Source organism: Hyla sarda, chromosome 1 (genome assembly GCF_029499605.1).
Source record: "Hyla sarda isolate aHylSar1 chromosome 1, aHylSar1.hap1, whole genome shotgun sequence".
In the NCBI taxonomy this organism is placed as follows: domain Eukaryota; kingdom Metazoa; phylum Chordata; class Amphibia; order Anura; family Hylidae; genus Hyla; species Hyla sarda.
Window position 1 is genome coordinate 198,629,281 of NC_079189.1, and position 15,899 is coordinate 198,645,179.

At 42.8% G+C, this 15,899-nt stretch overlaps 1 protein-coding gene across 4 annotated transcripts in view; it reads right to left on the reverse strand.

The window, feature by feature from the left end:
- The window catches only part of RAP1GDS1 (Rap1 GTPase-GDP dissociation stimulator 1), a 146,884-nt gene extending 131,249 nt beyond the window's left edge, over window positions 1-15,635 (reverse strand). For 2 of the 4 annotated variants that reach the window (XM_056567128.1, XM_056567117.1), the window contains exon 1: window positions 15,434-15,635. In XM_056567128.1, coding sequence (XP_056423103.1) covers window positions 15,434-15,437 — 4 coding nt within the window. In that variant the 5' untranslated portion in view covers window positions 15,438-15,635. The remainder of the gene's footprint in view (window positions 1-15,433) is intronic. The other 2 variants (XM_056567146.1, XM_056567138.1) reach the window with 1 other exon arrangement.
- Window positions 15,636-15,899: the final 264 nt, after the last annotated feature.

A 15,899-nucleotide genomic window follows, 5' to 3' on the forward strand; every position in this document is an offset into this window, starting at 1 on the left:
ACAACAACAATAGCATTCTTCATATAACCAACTGAAAGGTGGAAAGAAATGTAGAAAAAGGAGCTTAGTATGGTATAATAGGGATTGACCGATATAGATTTTTTTAGGGCCGATACCGATAATCTGTGACCTTTCAGGCCAATAGCTGATAACGTATACTGATATTTCGGTATAAGTTATCGGCTATTTCTACCCCCCCTCCCCCTGCAGAAGCCATTGCAGATCAATGATTTAAAGCAGGCGCTTTAAATCAATGAACTGCAGTGGCTTTTGCCTGGACAGAGACCACCGCCGCACGCTTCTCTCCCCCTGCCTGTCCTGGGGTCCTCCCCAGTCCAACCACTGCCACTACCCCATTGCCTCCCGGTTTTATAATTACCTGTTCCCGGGGTCTGCGCTACTTCTGGCTCCAGCGGCGTCCTGAGCTGTCACTGTGCGCACTGATGGTGGCGTCGCGTTGAGGACGTCACTCGTCACTGCGCAGTGAGCCGCAGGACTTCGCAGGAGCCAGAAGTAGCGCAGACCCCGGGAACATGTCATTATAAAACCGGGGATGGGGGAGGCAACGGTGCAGCGGCGGCAGTCTCTGGCCTGGGAGGCGGGGCGGTGCATTATCGGCATATTGGCAAGGTAATTGCCGATAATGTCCAAAATCGGTCGACCGATAATCGGTCGATCCCTATGGTATAATAGTTTTTTCTCTTAATATGATGAGATTTAAAATGATCTTCGTACATTAAAGAAGTTCTAAGGCTACAAAGCTGATAAAGAAATGCAAATATATGAAGTTAGGACTCTTTCCGTAAACCCCTTTAAGATTGCAACTGAAAGGGACAAGTGCAGGCATGCCCTGTGGACACTCAGTAAATGCTTGATGGGACAGTAAAGACATCGGAAGACAAAAATGGTAGCAGTCCTGCAAGGCTAAGGGTGAATACATAGCAATAAAAATAGGAGAAAAAGAAAAATGGGAGAAAAGAAGATACAAGAGCAGATTTCCAGTATTAGCAGGACTGCTAACATTTTTGTCTTCCCATTTGACTATTGGCACATTGGGGTTGTGCAACGCAGTATCCTCGGCTTAGGTTTTTCTGTTTTACGTAGAGTTCCCACACTTTTTGTTCTTATACAGTAAAGACACCCCAGCAATTCTTCCCAATATTACCTCTTTGCATGTGAGCCTATTTTGTCTCATACTGCTGCAATAATTAAAATGTAGAAATACAATACGAAGTCTTCTACATGATCTGAGGAGATCAGCCATTTTCTCTCGTTCTCCTTCCTTATTCTGTGTTTGGCTGTGAGATAACTGGCTGCAGCAGGAGCCTCCCCCTTTTGTTCTCAAGACTCAGAATGTATAAAAGGCTGTCAACAGGCAAACAATGGGGCAAGAGGCATGAGAAATACGGAGTTTTGTGCAAGACCAATTTTTTTTTTTTTATTACACCGTTCTTTATACCCTAAAATGTTTGGCAAAACAAACTTGGAGAGGTTCGTTTTTACGTAATGCACTTTATAGTAAAACTGACATGTATTCTTTATTCTATGGGTCAATACTATTATTTCCATGTTTTTCTATTATTGCACTATTTAAGAAAAAAAAAAAGAAAAAAAAAACTTTTTTTTAACATAATTTGTATGTTTAAAATGGCTCTATTCTGACCCCTATAACTTTTTAATTTTTCGGTATACAGGGCTGTATGAGGGCTACATTTTTGCGCCGTGATTTATACTTTTTATCGGTACCCCTTTTGTGTATACGTGAATTTTTGATCACTTTTTATTTTATTCTTCTGGGATATGATGTGACCAAAAAGCACATCACATCTCCCGCCATATCTTTTATTCCGAGGCCGATTTGGATCATGGGCGGAGCCTCTGCTCTGGAACGGAAGATACGGAGGAAGATAGCGGGAGAACCAGAGCACAGAACGGAATCAGGTAATCAGTGTCACCTGATCAAAGTAATATTTATTTATTTATTTTTTTAACATGGCCCTGAATGTCAAAAGAAAAAAACATGAAAAAATGAACTTACCACCAACTCTCCCCTGTTGTCTCCGATATACTTCTCCAGACCTCTGCTGTGATCCTCTTTCCAGTTTTTATGTTCGACTTGTCCCACTGCAGCTTAGCCGATTCCCAGCCGCAGTGATGTCATCCCCTGCTTTTGATAGGCTGGGCAGCAGTGTGACGTATTGGGCCAAGGTACCAGGAAGAAGAGCGCAAAACATCACTCTGTTGCTTAACCTATTACTGCCTGTGGACTAACTGAGCTGAAGTCTGATCTCAACTAGGGATCGACAGATATTGATTTTTTAGGGCCGATACATATAATATGTTAACTTTGAGGCCGATAGCCGATAATTTATACCGATATTTATACCGGTATAAATTATCGGCTATTCCCCCCCCCCCCCCCCGCCCCCCGCAAATTCTGGCGCAGACGGGTTTACAATAGTAAATTGGGCCATTATGTGCATAACTTAGTGTTTTTTGTTTTTTTAAATAAATGTGATCACATCATTAGTTACCTTAATCTTTTACTTCCCAATTTATAAGATTGCAGATTACCTTGCAGTTTTATGGTGGAATAAATGACTGACCATCTTTTAGACAAATTTATAGACAAAAAAGAATTCTGGTGTCTGACATTTTGCACAATTCCTCTAAATCTACACTGCGAGCAGCAATAAAGGCATGTGATGTCTTGCAAGATTGCAAAAAAAAAAAAAAAAAGGGGGGGGGGATTAAAGGAATAAGGGTGCAATCTCCGTTTAATAAGTTTGAGAGGGGAACTGCATGCTGGCCGTTTGTTAGGAAAACAGATTTCAGGACAGTTTGTGAATTAAGGCATAAAGACCATGAAGCCTGCCCTCATGTTTCTGCTTGCTGGAAAACATCACGTTAATACATATCTCATCCATTCTCAGCTAAACAAAATGCTAACTTTCATGCTTCCCTGTTATCGGACAGTGATACAATGAAGAGATCAGGAAGGCCCAGTTTACAGGTTGCTTGAATATTTTTGGATCCATTTTCAGTTTTGTAATCAAGATACTCTGGATGATGACGTGAAAGTGACGCCTGCATGAATATTTTTAAAGGGGATCTCTGAACACAAGAAACATAGGAGGGAATGCCAGCTCCCGCCTCTGTTGTGTAGAAAGCAGAATTTGCATATCGGCAATACTATGGATATCTCTGCGTTAGGGCTGCATGATTTGTGGTAAATATCATATTATGAAGGTAAATATTGCAATCTCCATATGCGATTGCAATATAATAAATAAATGGTGAAATCCCCTGCATTTCATGTCCAATCCCCTCCATGTCATGTCCATCCTCCCTAATATGGCGTCGGCATGCAGAGGAAACAAAATATGAAATAAAAAATATGCTAACTAGGGCTGCACGATATATCGCGGGAAAACTTGCGATTATCTGCTCGGGCTGGCTCCAGTGTACTGCTGCGGGCGAGGGCCGGCCAGAGCTGGTAAAAACAAATTTAAATACTAAAAGTCAGTTAAAAGTCAGTGTTTCCCAACCAGTGTGCCTCCAGTTGTTGCAAGACTACAACTCCCAGCATGCCCAGACCGGCAAAGGCTGTCCGGGCATGCTGGTAGTTGTAGTTTCACAACAGCTGGAGGCACCCTGGTTGAAAAACACTGAGCTAAGTAAAAGGGCGCAGGGAGAAAAATAAAAAATAAAACCTTCTGCTCATATACTCCCGGTTCCTGCAGGTGCTGTTCGTCTCCGTGTGGTCCCGTGTCTCTTCTTTACCATACAAGTGGTAGGACCTTTCCAGCCAATCACTGGCCACAGCTGTGTCACGTGTCCGTGTCAAGCCAGTGATTGGCTGATGGAAAGGTAGTTTTCGGCAGGAAACACACTAGGTTTCCCGGATCCGGAGGGAGATTTGAAAACTCAGTGTATTGCTGCAGTACAAAATGTGACGGGGGTGGGGATTGTGACAAGAGGATATGTGACAGGGGGGAATGTGACATGGAAGGAAGATCGTGTCAGGGGGGGAAATGTGGCAGGGGGGAGAATATGATAGGAGGCGAGATGTGACAGGGGGGAGAAGGTGACAAGGGGTGAGATGTAATATGGGGGGGGAAGAATGTGACAAAGGGGGGGGGGAGAATATGACAGGGGGGTGAGATGTGACAGGGGGGAGAAGGTGACAAGGGGTGAGATGTAATATGGGGGGGGGGAGAATGTGACAAGGGGGGGGGTGTGATGGGGAGGAATGTGGCAGGGGGAGGGGGGGGAATGTGACATGGAAGGAAGATCGTGTCAGGGGGGGAAATGTGGCAGGGGGGAGAATATGATAGGGGGCGAGATGTGACAGGGGGGAGAAGGTGACAAGGGGTGAGATGTAATATGGGGGGGGAAGAATGTGACAAAGGGGGGGGGGAGAATATGACAGGGGGGTGAGATGTGACAGGGGGGAGAAGGTGACAAGGGGTGAGATGTAATATGGGGGGGGGATGTGATGGAGGGGGGGGGGGAATGTGACAGTATGTGACATAGGGGGAGAATGTGATGGAAGAAGAGGTGACCCTGAGCGGAGAATGTGACAGGGGGGAGATAAAATTAGATGGGGAGATGTGAAATGGGCGGTGGGCATAAAATGAGTGGATAGTTGTAGTATGGAGGAGATTGGACATGAACTGGCGGGATTTCACCATTTATTTATTATATCGCATCGCATATCGAAATCGCAATATTTAGGCCCATAATGGCACATTTTCCCCATATCATGCAGCCCTAATGCTAACCTAGCCTCGGCCCCCTCCGTAGGTCTGGAACAGATCCTCTTCTGTTCCGAGCAGTCCCAATGTCTTCTGTGCTTTCTTCTTAAAAGACAAACAGCTGGTTGCAGGATCTTCCCACTCAGCCAATCACTGGCTGAGGTAGAACACCAATGCTGTGACCGGCTTTACTCCGGTGGAAAACTTATCAACTGGTGCCAGAAAGTTAAACAGATTTGTAAATTACTTCTGTTAAAAAATCTTAATCCTTACAGTACTTATTAGCTGCTGAATACTACAGAGTAAGTTATTTTCTTTTTGGAACACAGAGCTCTCTGCTGAATAACAAGCACAGTGGTCTCTGCTGACATTTCTGTCCATTTTAGGAACTGTCCAGAGCAGCATATGTTTGCTATGGGGATTTTCTTCTACGCTGGACAGTTCCTAAAATGGACAGAGATGTCAGCAGAGAGCACTGTGCTCATCATGTCAGCAGAGAGCTCTGCGTTCCAAAAAGAAAATTGTAGTATTCAGCAGCTAATAAGTACTGGAAAGATTTAAAGAAAATTAATAGAAGTAATTTACAAATCTGTTTAACTTTCTGGCACCAGTTGATTTAAAAAAAGGGGTACTCCGGTAGAAAACAATTTTTTTCATATCAACTGGCTCCAGAAAGTTAAACAGATTTGTAAATTACTTCTATTTTGTCCAGAGTAGGAGCAAAACCCCATAGCAAACCGCTCCTGCTCTGGACAGTTCCTAACATGGACTGAGATATCAGCAGAGAGCACTGTGGTCAGACAAAAAAGAAGTACACAACTTCCTCTGTAGTATACAGCAGCTGATAAGTACTGGGCGGATTAAGATTTTTTTTTTATAGAAGTAATTTACAAATCTGTTTTGACTTTCTAGCACCCTTTAAAAGGGTACTCCACTGGAAAACATTTTCTTTTAAATCAACTGGTGTCAGAAAGTTAAAACAGATTTTTAAATTACTTCTATTAAAAAATCCCAATCCGCCCAGTACTTTTTAGATCTTTTTTGACACCTCTGTCCATGTCAGGAACTGTCCAGAGCAAGAGAGGTTTGCTATGGGGATTTGCTCCTACGCTGGACAATTCCTAAAACTGACAGAGGTGTCAGAAGAGAGCAGGTTGTCAGACAAAAAGGAAATTCAAAAGGAAAATAACTTCTGTAGTATACAGCAGCTGATAAGTATTGGAAGGATTGGTATTTTTTAATAGAAGTAATATACAAATCTGTTTAACTTTCTGGCACCATGATTTAAAAGAAAATGCTTTCCAGTGGAGTACCCCTTTAAGGGAAGTTCCAGCTGCTTGTCTCTGAAGAAAGAAGCACAAAGAACACAATGGGATCGAACATAGGAGAACAGGATCGGCAGGAGACCATAAGGGGACAGGGGATAGGCAAGAATCGAGTTTTTTTATTTTTTTCCCCTGCACCCCAACACCATATTACACACAAACACATCTGGGGATGGAATTCAAATGCACAGTAATAATGGCAGGATTTTGCGGGCCCATAATCGGAAAAAAAAAATCGCAATTCGATGGTTTAAGATAAATCATGGGTCTGGACCGACTGGAGTCAGTTGTACATCGTTTTAATAAGAATCACCCACACTATAAACCTGTGTAGTCAGGTTAGTGCAGGTGATCCAGCTGTCAGACATTGTAAATGTATACACTCTATTGAAATATGGTGATGGATAACAATAGGTATGAGCATACTAGATAGTTAAAAAGGCTAACACTCCAGAGCAAGAACACGTGTATAGGGGACAATAGACATGAATGGAGGTGGCTTGGCCGTGACATCAAAAGGGGAGTGGTCGTGACGCCATGACCACTGCCGCAGGAACCCAGCGTTTGTTTAGAAAGCCAGATGCTGCAGGAGATTGCGGGGGCCCCAGCAGCTGGACCCCTGCGATCAGACATCTTGTCCCCTAATTCTTTGGATAGGGGATAAGATGTCTAGCAGCAGAGTGCCCCTTTAAGCTTTTTGGTCAGCACAGTAAAATAACACATATCATGTGAAGCATTGTGGAAGAAGAGTACGCCCTCTGGCAATGCCAAAATGCACTGTCTGCTTAAAGGGGTACTCTGGCGCTAAGACATCTTATCCCCTATCCAAAGGATAGGGGATAAGATGCCTGATCGCGGGGGTCCCGCCGCTGGGGACCACCCATGATCTTCACGCAGCACCCCGGTATAATCAGTCCCCGGAGCATGTTCGCTCCAGGTCTGATTACTGGCAATCACGGGGGCCGGGGCATTGTGACGTCACGCCACCTCAATGCAAACCTATGGGAGGGGGCGTGACAGCTCCGGCCCCCGTGATTGCCAGTAATCAGACCCAGAGCGAACATGCTCCGGGGACTGATTATAACGGGGTGCTGCGTGCAAGATCACGGGGGTCCCCAGCGGTGGGACCCCCGCGATCAGGCATCTTATCCCCTATCCTTTGGATAGGGGATAAGATGTCTTAGCGCCGGAGTACCCCTTTAAAAAAGAAGTGCAACTTTAATGCATTTGATGGAGAATAATTCTGTGAAACCTGAGATAGAAGGCAATTGTTGGCATAAAAAAAATGTTTTCCTACAATTCCACATTGCCACCACTAAATGAAGTTAACTGAGCCCAGCAAAAAGTAATGAAATGTCACTTAAAGGGGTACTCTGGTGAAAACCTTTTTTCTTTTAAATCAACTGGTGGCAGAAAGTTAAACATATTTGTAAATTACTTCTATTAAAAAATCTTAATCCTTCCAGTACATATTAGCTGCTGAATGCTACAGAAGAAATTCCTTTATTTTAAGAACACTGATGACATCACGAGCACAGTGCTCTCTGCTGACATCTCTTTCCATTTTAGCAACCATGCATAGCAGATGTATGCTAAGGGCAGCATGGTGGCTCAGTGGTTAGCACTGCTGCCTTGCAGTGCTGGGGACTTGGGTTCAAATCCCACTAAGGACAACAATAAATAAAGCGTTATTATTATAATAACGTCAGCAGAGAGAACTGTGCTTGTGATGTCATCAGAGAGCATTCCAAAAAGAAAAGAATTTCCTCTGTAGTATTCAGCAGCTAATAAGTACAGGAAGGATTAAGATTTTTTAATAGAAGTAATTTACAAATATGTTTAACTTTCTGCCACCAGTTGATTTAAAAGAAAAAAAAACATTTTCACTGGTGTACCCCTTTAATCCATGGAAATCTTGTGAGGGAGAGAAAAGCAGAAGAACAGGGGGCGCTCCCTTTTGTATCTTATATCAACCTGGTGTGAGCCCTCCACCACTCCCAAGTGACATAATAAGGCTGCTTTCACACTATAAAATTCATCCGTTAAAAGATCCGTTATAAACGTCCGTTAGAAAAGTCTTAATAACAGATGTTAAGCGTCTGTTACAAAATCCCATTCAAGTCTATGGGATTTTTTGATTATCTGTTATGATCCATTATAGTCAGTCATGAATAACGGCCGTTAGTTGTGACGGAAGAATTAACAGAACATGCACACATTTTTTTTCCGTCACAAGAAAAGGATAAATTAACGGACATTATTTTTAACATTGAAGTCTACGGCCAATGGACTTTAGTAAATACACCCGTTAATGCCCGTTATTATAACGGATGTTATTTTTACTGAACATGCTCAGAAAAGGTGACATCAGCAGTCTTCTGCAGTGCTGAGGGACTACTCCTACTCCCATCATGGAACAGACTTGTTTCCATAATAGGAGTAGTAATTCCCCAGCTGCGGGAGTCTGCAGACCGCTGAGGAGGCTACATTACTGTTTGTACTACTACCCCCATCATGGAACAGAGTCTGTTTCATGATGGGGGTTGTAGTACAGAGGCTGAGGGATTGATCGCACTGTATTTCACTTCTGAGACCCGATGCGATCTGAAGTTATTAAGCAGGGGAGCTGGCGGCATGCTGCACAACCCTGCAATGTATCCTGTGTTTTAACTTTCACTTCTGAATCCCCTGCGGGGAGCCCTGAATGGTCAGTGCCGAGGAGCCAATCAGGGCTCTCAGAGGGAGATTTAAAAGTGAACATTGTGACTAGCAGGGGCCATATCTATATTAAAAGCGCTGTGGGGGGCAAGATATCTAGCGCTGCAGGGGGGGCAGACATTTAGCATATATATCTAGCCCCCCAGCAGCGCATTAGATATGACCCCCGCCGGCGCATTAATAAATATATTTAATTATTTTCTGTCTAAATCCTCTCTGATGACACGTGTCTCAGGAAACGCCCAGTTTAGAAGCAAATACACATAGCAAACCTCTTCTAAACTGTGCATTTCCCGAGACACGTGTCATCAGAGCGGATTTAGACAGAAAAGAACAACCTTAACTTCAGAAGCTCATAAGTACTGAAAGGATTAAAAAAAAAATTATAGAAGTAATTTACAAATCTGTTTAACTTTCTGGAGCCAGTTGATATATATAAAAAAAGTTTTTTCCTGGAATACCCCTTTAACCCTTTAGATACCATGGTCACTAATGATTACAGCACCTTAGGCAGTTGCGGTCTTGTGAGACTCATCGGACCACCCGCAGGGTAATCCCTGAGTATTAATGAGCTCTGCTAAAAAAAATAAAAAATAAGCCCCTGCCACAATAAAAAGTAAATCACCCCATCATCATTCTATACGATGAACGGCAAAACATCAAAAAATACAAAAGTACAAAAGTGTTGATTTTTTATCACATCACAGAATTTTTTTTTTTTTTTAAGTAAACAAAAAAGTAGCATATACATATAAATACTGATAAAACCCACAGATCTCAGGGCAAAAAATGAGCCCTCATACAGCCCTGTATACAGGAAAATTTGAAAGTTCTAGGGGGTCAGAATAGGGTAATCTTAAGCATACTTAAGAAGTACAGTAACAGGCAAACATGTAAACATGAATATCATTTTAATGATATAATTTTCATATTGACCCACAGAATAAAGAGAACATATCAGTTTTCTAGTAAAGTGCACTGCGTAAGAATATATAAAAAAAAAAAAAAAAAAAAAAAAAGTTGCAATATTTTGTTCCCCCAATTTCCCCCTCAAATAATAAGAAAAAAATGTACGGTATATATATCTTCTCTCTTTTATTTGGGCACCGTACATTTTATGGTAAAATGAGAGGTGTCATTACAAGGTACAATTATTGTGTAAAAACAAGCCCTCATTTGGCTCTGTGGATACAAAAAAATGTCATAAATGCCTATTGTGAGAATGAGCTTGTGATGAAGATCAGTTATAGTATACTTTGCTTCTGAACCCACTGCTCCTGCATGGCCTATATAAAGGCAAAGAATATACATACCGGTAGGCCTCCCATATCATATATACACTAAACAAGGAGGGTAAAGGGTAAATCAGTATTTTAGGATAACGGACAAGAAGTCTTCTCAGGTATCTATTGCACTCCCATGCAAATGAATGGGAAAAAAGAAGCTTGTCAACCTTCTTGTTCTAGCAATCGGTCGGGGTCAACATTTGTTTTATAATAGGTCCACTTAAATTCAGATGAAAGTATTGGAGGACTGAGTGTCATAGGAAACACCTGTCCACAGAAAGTTGGGTCCCTTAGTACCCAAATTATCATGGGTATATAAACAACATCAACCATGGTTTCAAGAGCTAGGAGTAAAGGTCAGTGTGATATGATACTGACTGAACCAATCACAAATTGCCACAGGCCTGGATACTTAAGGTAAATGAAAAACACCTCTCCAATATTGACCACATTCAATTCCCCAAAGAGCAAAATATAAAACTTTGTACAAAGTTCTAACATGTTTCTCTATTTAATAGAGGTTCATCAGGGGACTGGACAGAGATAATTTTAAACCTTCAATAATCATCAAGTAATGCTGCTTACATGAGGGGTACCAACTTGGGCCCTAACTGAGAGAGCAAGCTAGATAGTAATTGCAAACACAGGTACAGAATAATACCAATGAGTCAACAGCAAATAAAAAGTTAGTTAACGCCATGGCTCATGGATGAGCCAATTACAATACCCCTCATTTAGTTGGTAGGGCAGGAACCAAACAGGGAATGCTGTTCAATCTAAGGATGATCTGGTAGATCTACCTCTGTGGCCACTTCCTCTGACTGGCCTAAGCACCCTTACTATGATAATAAAAGAATAAGTCTCCTTTTGTATAATGCTAAACCAAAACCCATTAATAAATATTTCATGGCCCTATATCTTACAGGACAACAGACTGGAAGACACATGACTACTACAGACAACACCACTCTGCATTACCAACACATGCCATCCACCATGACTACTGCTGACACCACTGTGCTTCACCAAAGAAGGCTACCCACCATGACTACTCACAATATGCCAACCATATCACGGTGTCACCATCCACTCTACATCACCAATACATGCAACCCACCATGACTACTCACAATATGCCAACCATATCACGGTGTCACCATCCACTCTACATCACCAATACATGCAACCCACCATGACTACTCACAATATGCCAACCATATCACGGTGTCACCATCCACTCTACATCACCAATACATGCAACCCGCCATGACTACTCACAATATGCCAACCATATCACGGTGTCACCATCCACTCTACATCACCAATACATGCAACCCGCCATGACTACTGCTGAAACATCAGTCTACATCATGAATACATGGTGCCCTCTCTGACTACTACTGACATCAGTGCCCATCACCAATATGTTTCCCGTCATGACTACTAAAGACAAGATGTCTCTCTGCTTCACCAATACATGCTACCCAGCTATGACTCCTACTAACAATGCCACTCTGCTTTGCCAAAATATACTACCCGCCGTGAATACTACTGATAACCCCACTATGCTACACCGATATATACGCTACTCGCCATGACTACTACTGACAACATCCCTCTGCTTTACCAATACTTGCTATCAACAATGTCATGGTTTTACCAATACAGGATACCAACCATGACTACTACTGAAACTACCCCTCTACATAACTAATACATGATATCCGCCATAACTACTACACACACCACCATGCTACATCACGGATACATACTACCCGCCATGACTGCTACTGACAACACCAGTGTACATCATGAATATATGGTAAGCGCTATAACTACTACTGACAACACCAGTGTACATCATGAATGTATGGTACCCGCTATAACTACTAATGACAATACCAGTGTACATCATGAATATATGGTACCCGCTATAACTACTACTGACAACACCAGTGTACATCATGAATATATGGTACCCGCTATAACTACTACTGACAACACCAGTGTACATCATGAATGTATGGTACCCGCTATAACTACTACTGACAACACCAGTGTACATCATGAATATATGGTACCCGCTATAACTACTACTGACAAAACCAGTGTACATCATGAATATATGGCACCCGCTATAACTACTACTGACAACACCAGTGTACATCATGAATGTATGGTACCCGCTATAACTACTACTGACAAAACCAGTGTACATCATGAATATATGGCACCCGCTATAACTACTACTGACAACACCAGTGTACATCATGAATATATGGTACCCGCTATAACTACTACTGACAACACCAGTGTACATCATGAATATATGGTACCCGCTATAACTACGACTGACAACACCAGTGTACATCATGAATGTATGGTACCCGCTATAACTACTACTGACAACACCAGTGTACATCATGAATATATGGTACCCGCTATAACTACTACTGACAACACCAGTGTACATCATGAATACTGTATAAGGTCCCCACTATAACTACTACTGACAACACCAGTGTACATCATGAATATATGGCACCCGCTATAACTACGACTGACAACACCAGTGTACATCATGAATGTATGGTACCCGCTATAACTACTAATGACAATACCAGTGTACATCATGAATATATGGCACCCGCTATAACTACTACTGACAACACCAGTGTACATCATGAATATATGGTACCCGCTATAACGACTGACAACACCAGTGTACATCATGAATGTATGGTACCCGCTATAACTACTAATGACAATACCAGTGTACATCATGAATATATGGCACCCGCTATAACTACTACTGACAACACCAGTGTACATCATGAATGTATGGTACCCGCTATAGCTACTACTGACAATACCAGTGTACATCATGAATATATGGTACCCGCTATAACTACTACTGACAACACCAGTGTACATCATGAATATATGGCACCCGCTATAACTACTACTGACAACACCAGTGTACATCATGAATATATGGTACCCGCTATAACTACTACTGACAACACCAGTGTACATCATGAATATATGGCACCCGCTATAACTACTACTGACAACACCAGTGTACATCATGAATATATGGTACCCGCTATAACTACTACTGACAACACCAGTGTACATCATGAATATATGGCACCCGCTATAACTACTACTGACAACACCAGTGTACATCATGAATATATGGTACCCGCTATAACTACTACTGACAACACCAGTGTACATCATGAATATATGGCACCCGCTATAACTACTACTGACAACACCAGTGTACATCATGAATATATGGCACCCGCTATAACTACTACTGACAACACCAGTGTACATCATGAATATATGGCACCCGCTATAACTACTACTGACAACACCAGTGTACATCATGAATATATGGCACCCGCTATAACTACGACTGACAACACCAGTGTACATCATGAATATATGGCACCCGCTATAACTACTACTGACAACACCAGTGTACATCATGAATATATGGTACCCGCTATAACTACTACTGACAACACCAGTGTACATCATGAATATATGGTACCCGCTATAACTACTACTGACAACACCAGTGTACATCATGAATATATGGTACCCGCTATAACTACTACTGACAACACCAGTGTACATCATGAATACTGTATAAGGTCCCCACTATAACTACTACTGACAACACCAGTGTACATCATGAATATATGGTACCCACTATAACTACTACTGACAACATCAGTGTACATCATGAATATATGGCACCCGCTATAACTACTACTGACAACACCAGTGTACATCATGAATGTATGGTACCCGCTATAACTACTACTGACAACACCAGTGTACATCATGAATATATGGCACCCGCTAGAACTACTACTGACAACACCAGTGTACATCATGAATATATGGTACCCGCTATAACTACTACTGACAACACCAGTGTACATCATGAATATATGGTACCCGCTATAACTACTACTGACAACACCAGTGTACATCATGAATATATGGTACCCGCTATAACTACTACTGACAACACCAGTGTACATCATGAATATATGGTACCCGCTATAACTACTACTGACAACACCAGTGTACATCACGGATACATACTACCCGCCATGACTGCTACTGACAACACCAGTGTACATCATGAATATATGGTACCCGCTATAACTACTACTGACAACACCAGTGTAAATCATGAATACTGTATAAGGTCCCCACTATAACTACTACTGACAACACCAGTGTACATCATGAATATATGGTACCCACTATAACTACTACTGACAACATCAGTGTACATCATGAATATATGGTACCCGCTATAACTACTACTGACAACACCATTGTACATCATGAATATATGGTACCTGCTATAACTACGACTGACAACACCAGTGTACATCATGAATATATGGCACCCGCTATAACTACTACTGACTACACCAGTGTACATCATGAATATATGGTACCCGCTATAACTACTACTGACAACACCAGTGTACATCATGAATATATGGCACCCGCTATAACTACTACTGACAACACCAGTGTACATCATGAATATATGGCACCCGCTATAACTACTACTGACAACACCAGTGTACATCATGAATACTGTATATGGTACCCACTATAACTCCATAGTCAAGGGTGCTGCTTATGGATGGCGGTGCAGCCACTTGAACAGTTAATATAACCATGGGAGCAGAATGGATGGCCCACCATAGATGTCTAATGTGAGCTCTGGCTAACAGAAGGGGATCCAGAGCCATTACATCCCTCTGATACAAGGAATGCCCAGCAGGGCATATGGGTAAGAAATTCAGCATCACAACCCATAGACTGCAGCGCCTGGCACTAGCAATAAACCTGTGTAAGAAGCATCTATAAGGTTAGTACATAAAACGTACTTATGGCAATAGAAAGGATCCGATGTCATCTGTACACGATAGGAGTCAGTCATTCTGGTGCCAACGCAGTATATATATATGAAGGGCTGTCTGATTCTATACACATGTGCCATCTATGGACCCCCTGCAGGGGAGACACATGTAAACAAATGAAGCTGTCTGCCCTGGGTGCCCACCCTGACACTGTAAGAATGGAGAAGCAGTAGGCAGCCATGGACAGGACGTGCTCAGCTCCGAGCAGGGGATTTTTCTCTGTGCAACTTCCTTGATAACCGCAATTGTCCATTAGGCGGCTGTGTGCACTGCTGTGTGCCCCGGGCATGACACCCCATACAGCCCCAAACACCCGGTGCCCACATCTGCACCCCCATATACAGCTGCGCCGTGTCACTGCCATTCATTGCGGCTTCACTCACCCATGCTGCTGCCGCCCCGCTCCCTGTGTGGCTACGGTCCTGGGTGGGCTCTGGGTCTCCAGCTGTATTAGCCGCCGGCTCTATGAGCGGGTATCTCGGGAGGTGAGGGGCACCTGGCGACACCCGGCGACGATACTCGAGTCACCGCGAGAGCTACCGAGCTCCCAGGTTCTGGGTTCAGAGGAGGAGGAGGGGCGGGGCTTGGGATCTGAGCGCGCCTGCGCACTAGACAGGTAGAGTGCCCAGCTCCAGCCCCACCCTACTGTGCAGCTGCTGTCGCCGCTAGTGGCATAGAGCGTGGCACTGCATGGCAGAGGATCTCTCCCATGTTCCAAATGGTGTGGTATAGTGAGGTGCACATCATACGATGATAGCTGGTAGTGACAGGAATATGTGATCAATTCCTGCAGAATCACTTATATCAGTGTTTCCCAACCAGGGTGCCTCCAGCTGTTGCAAAACTACA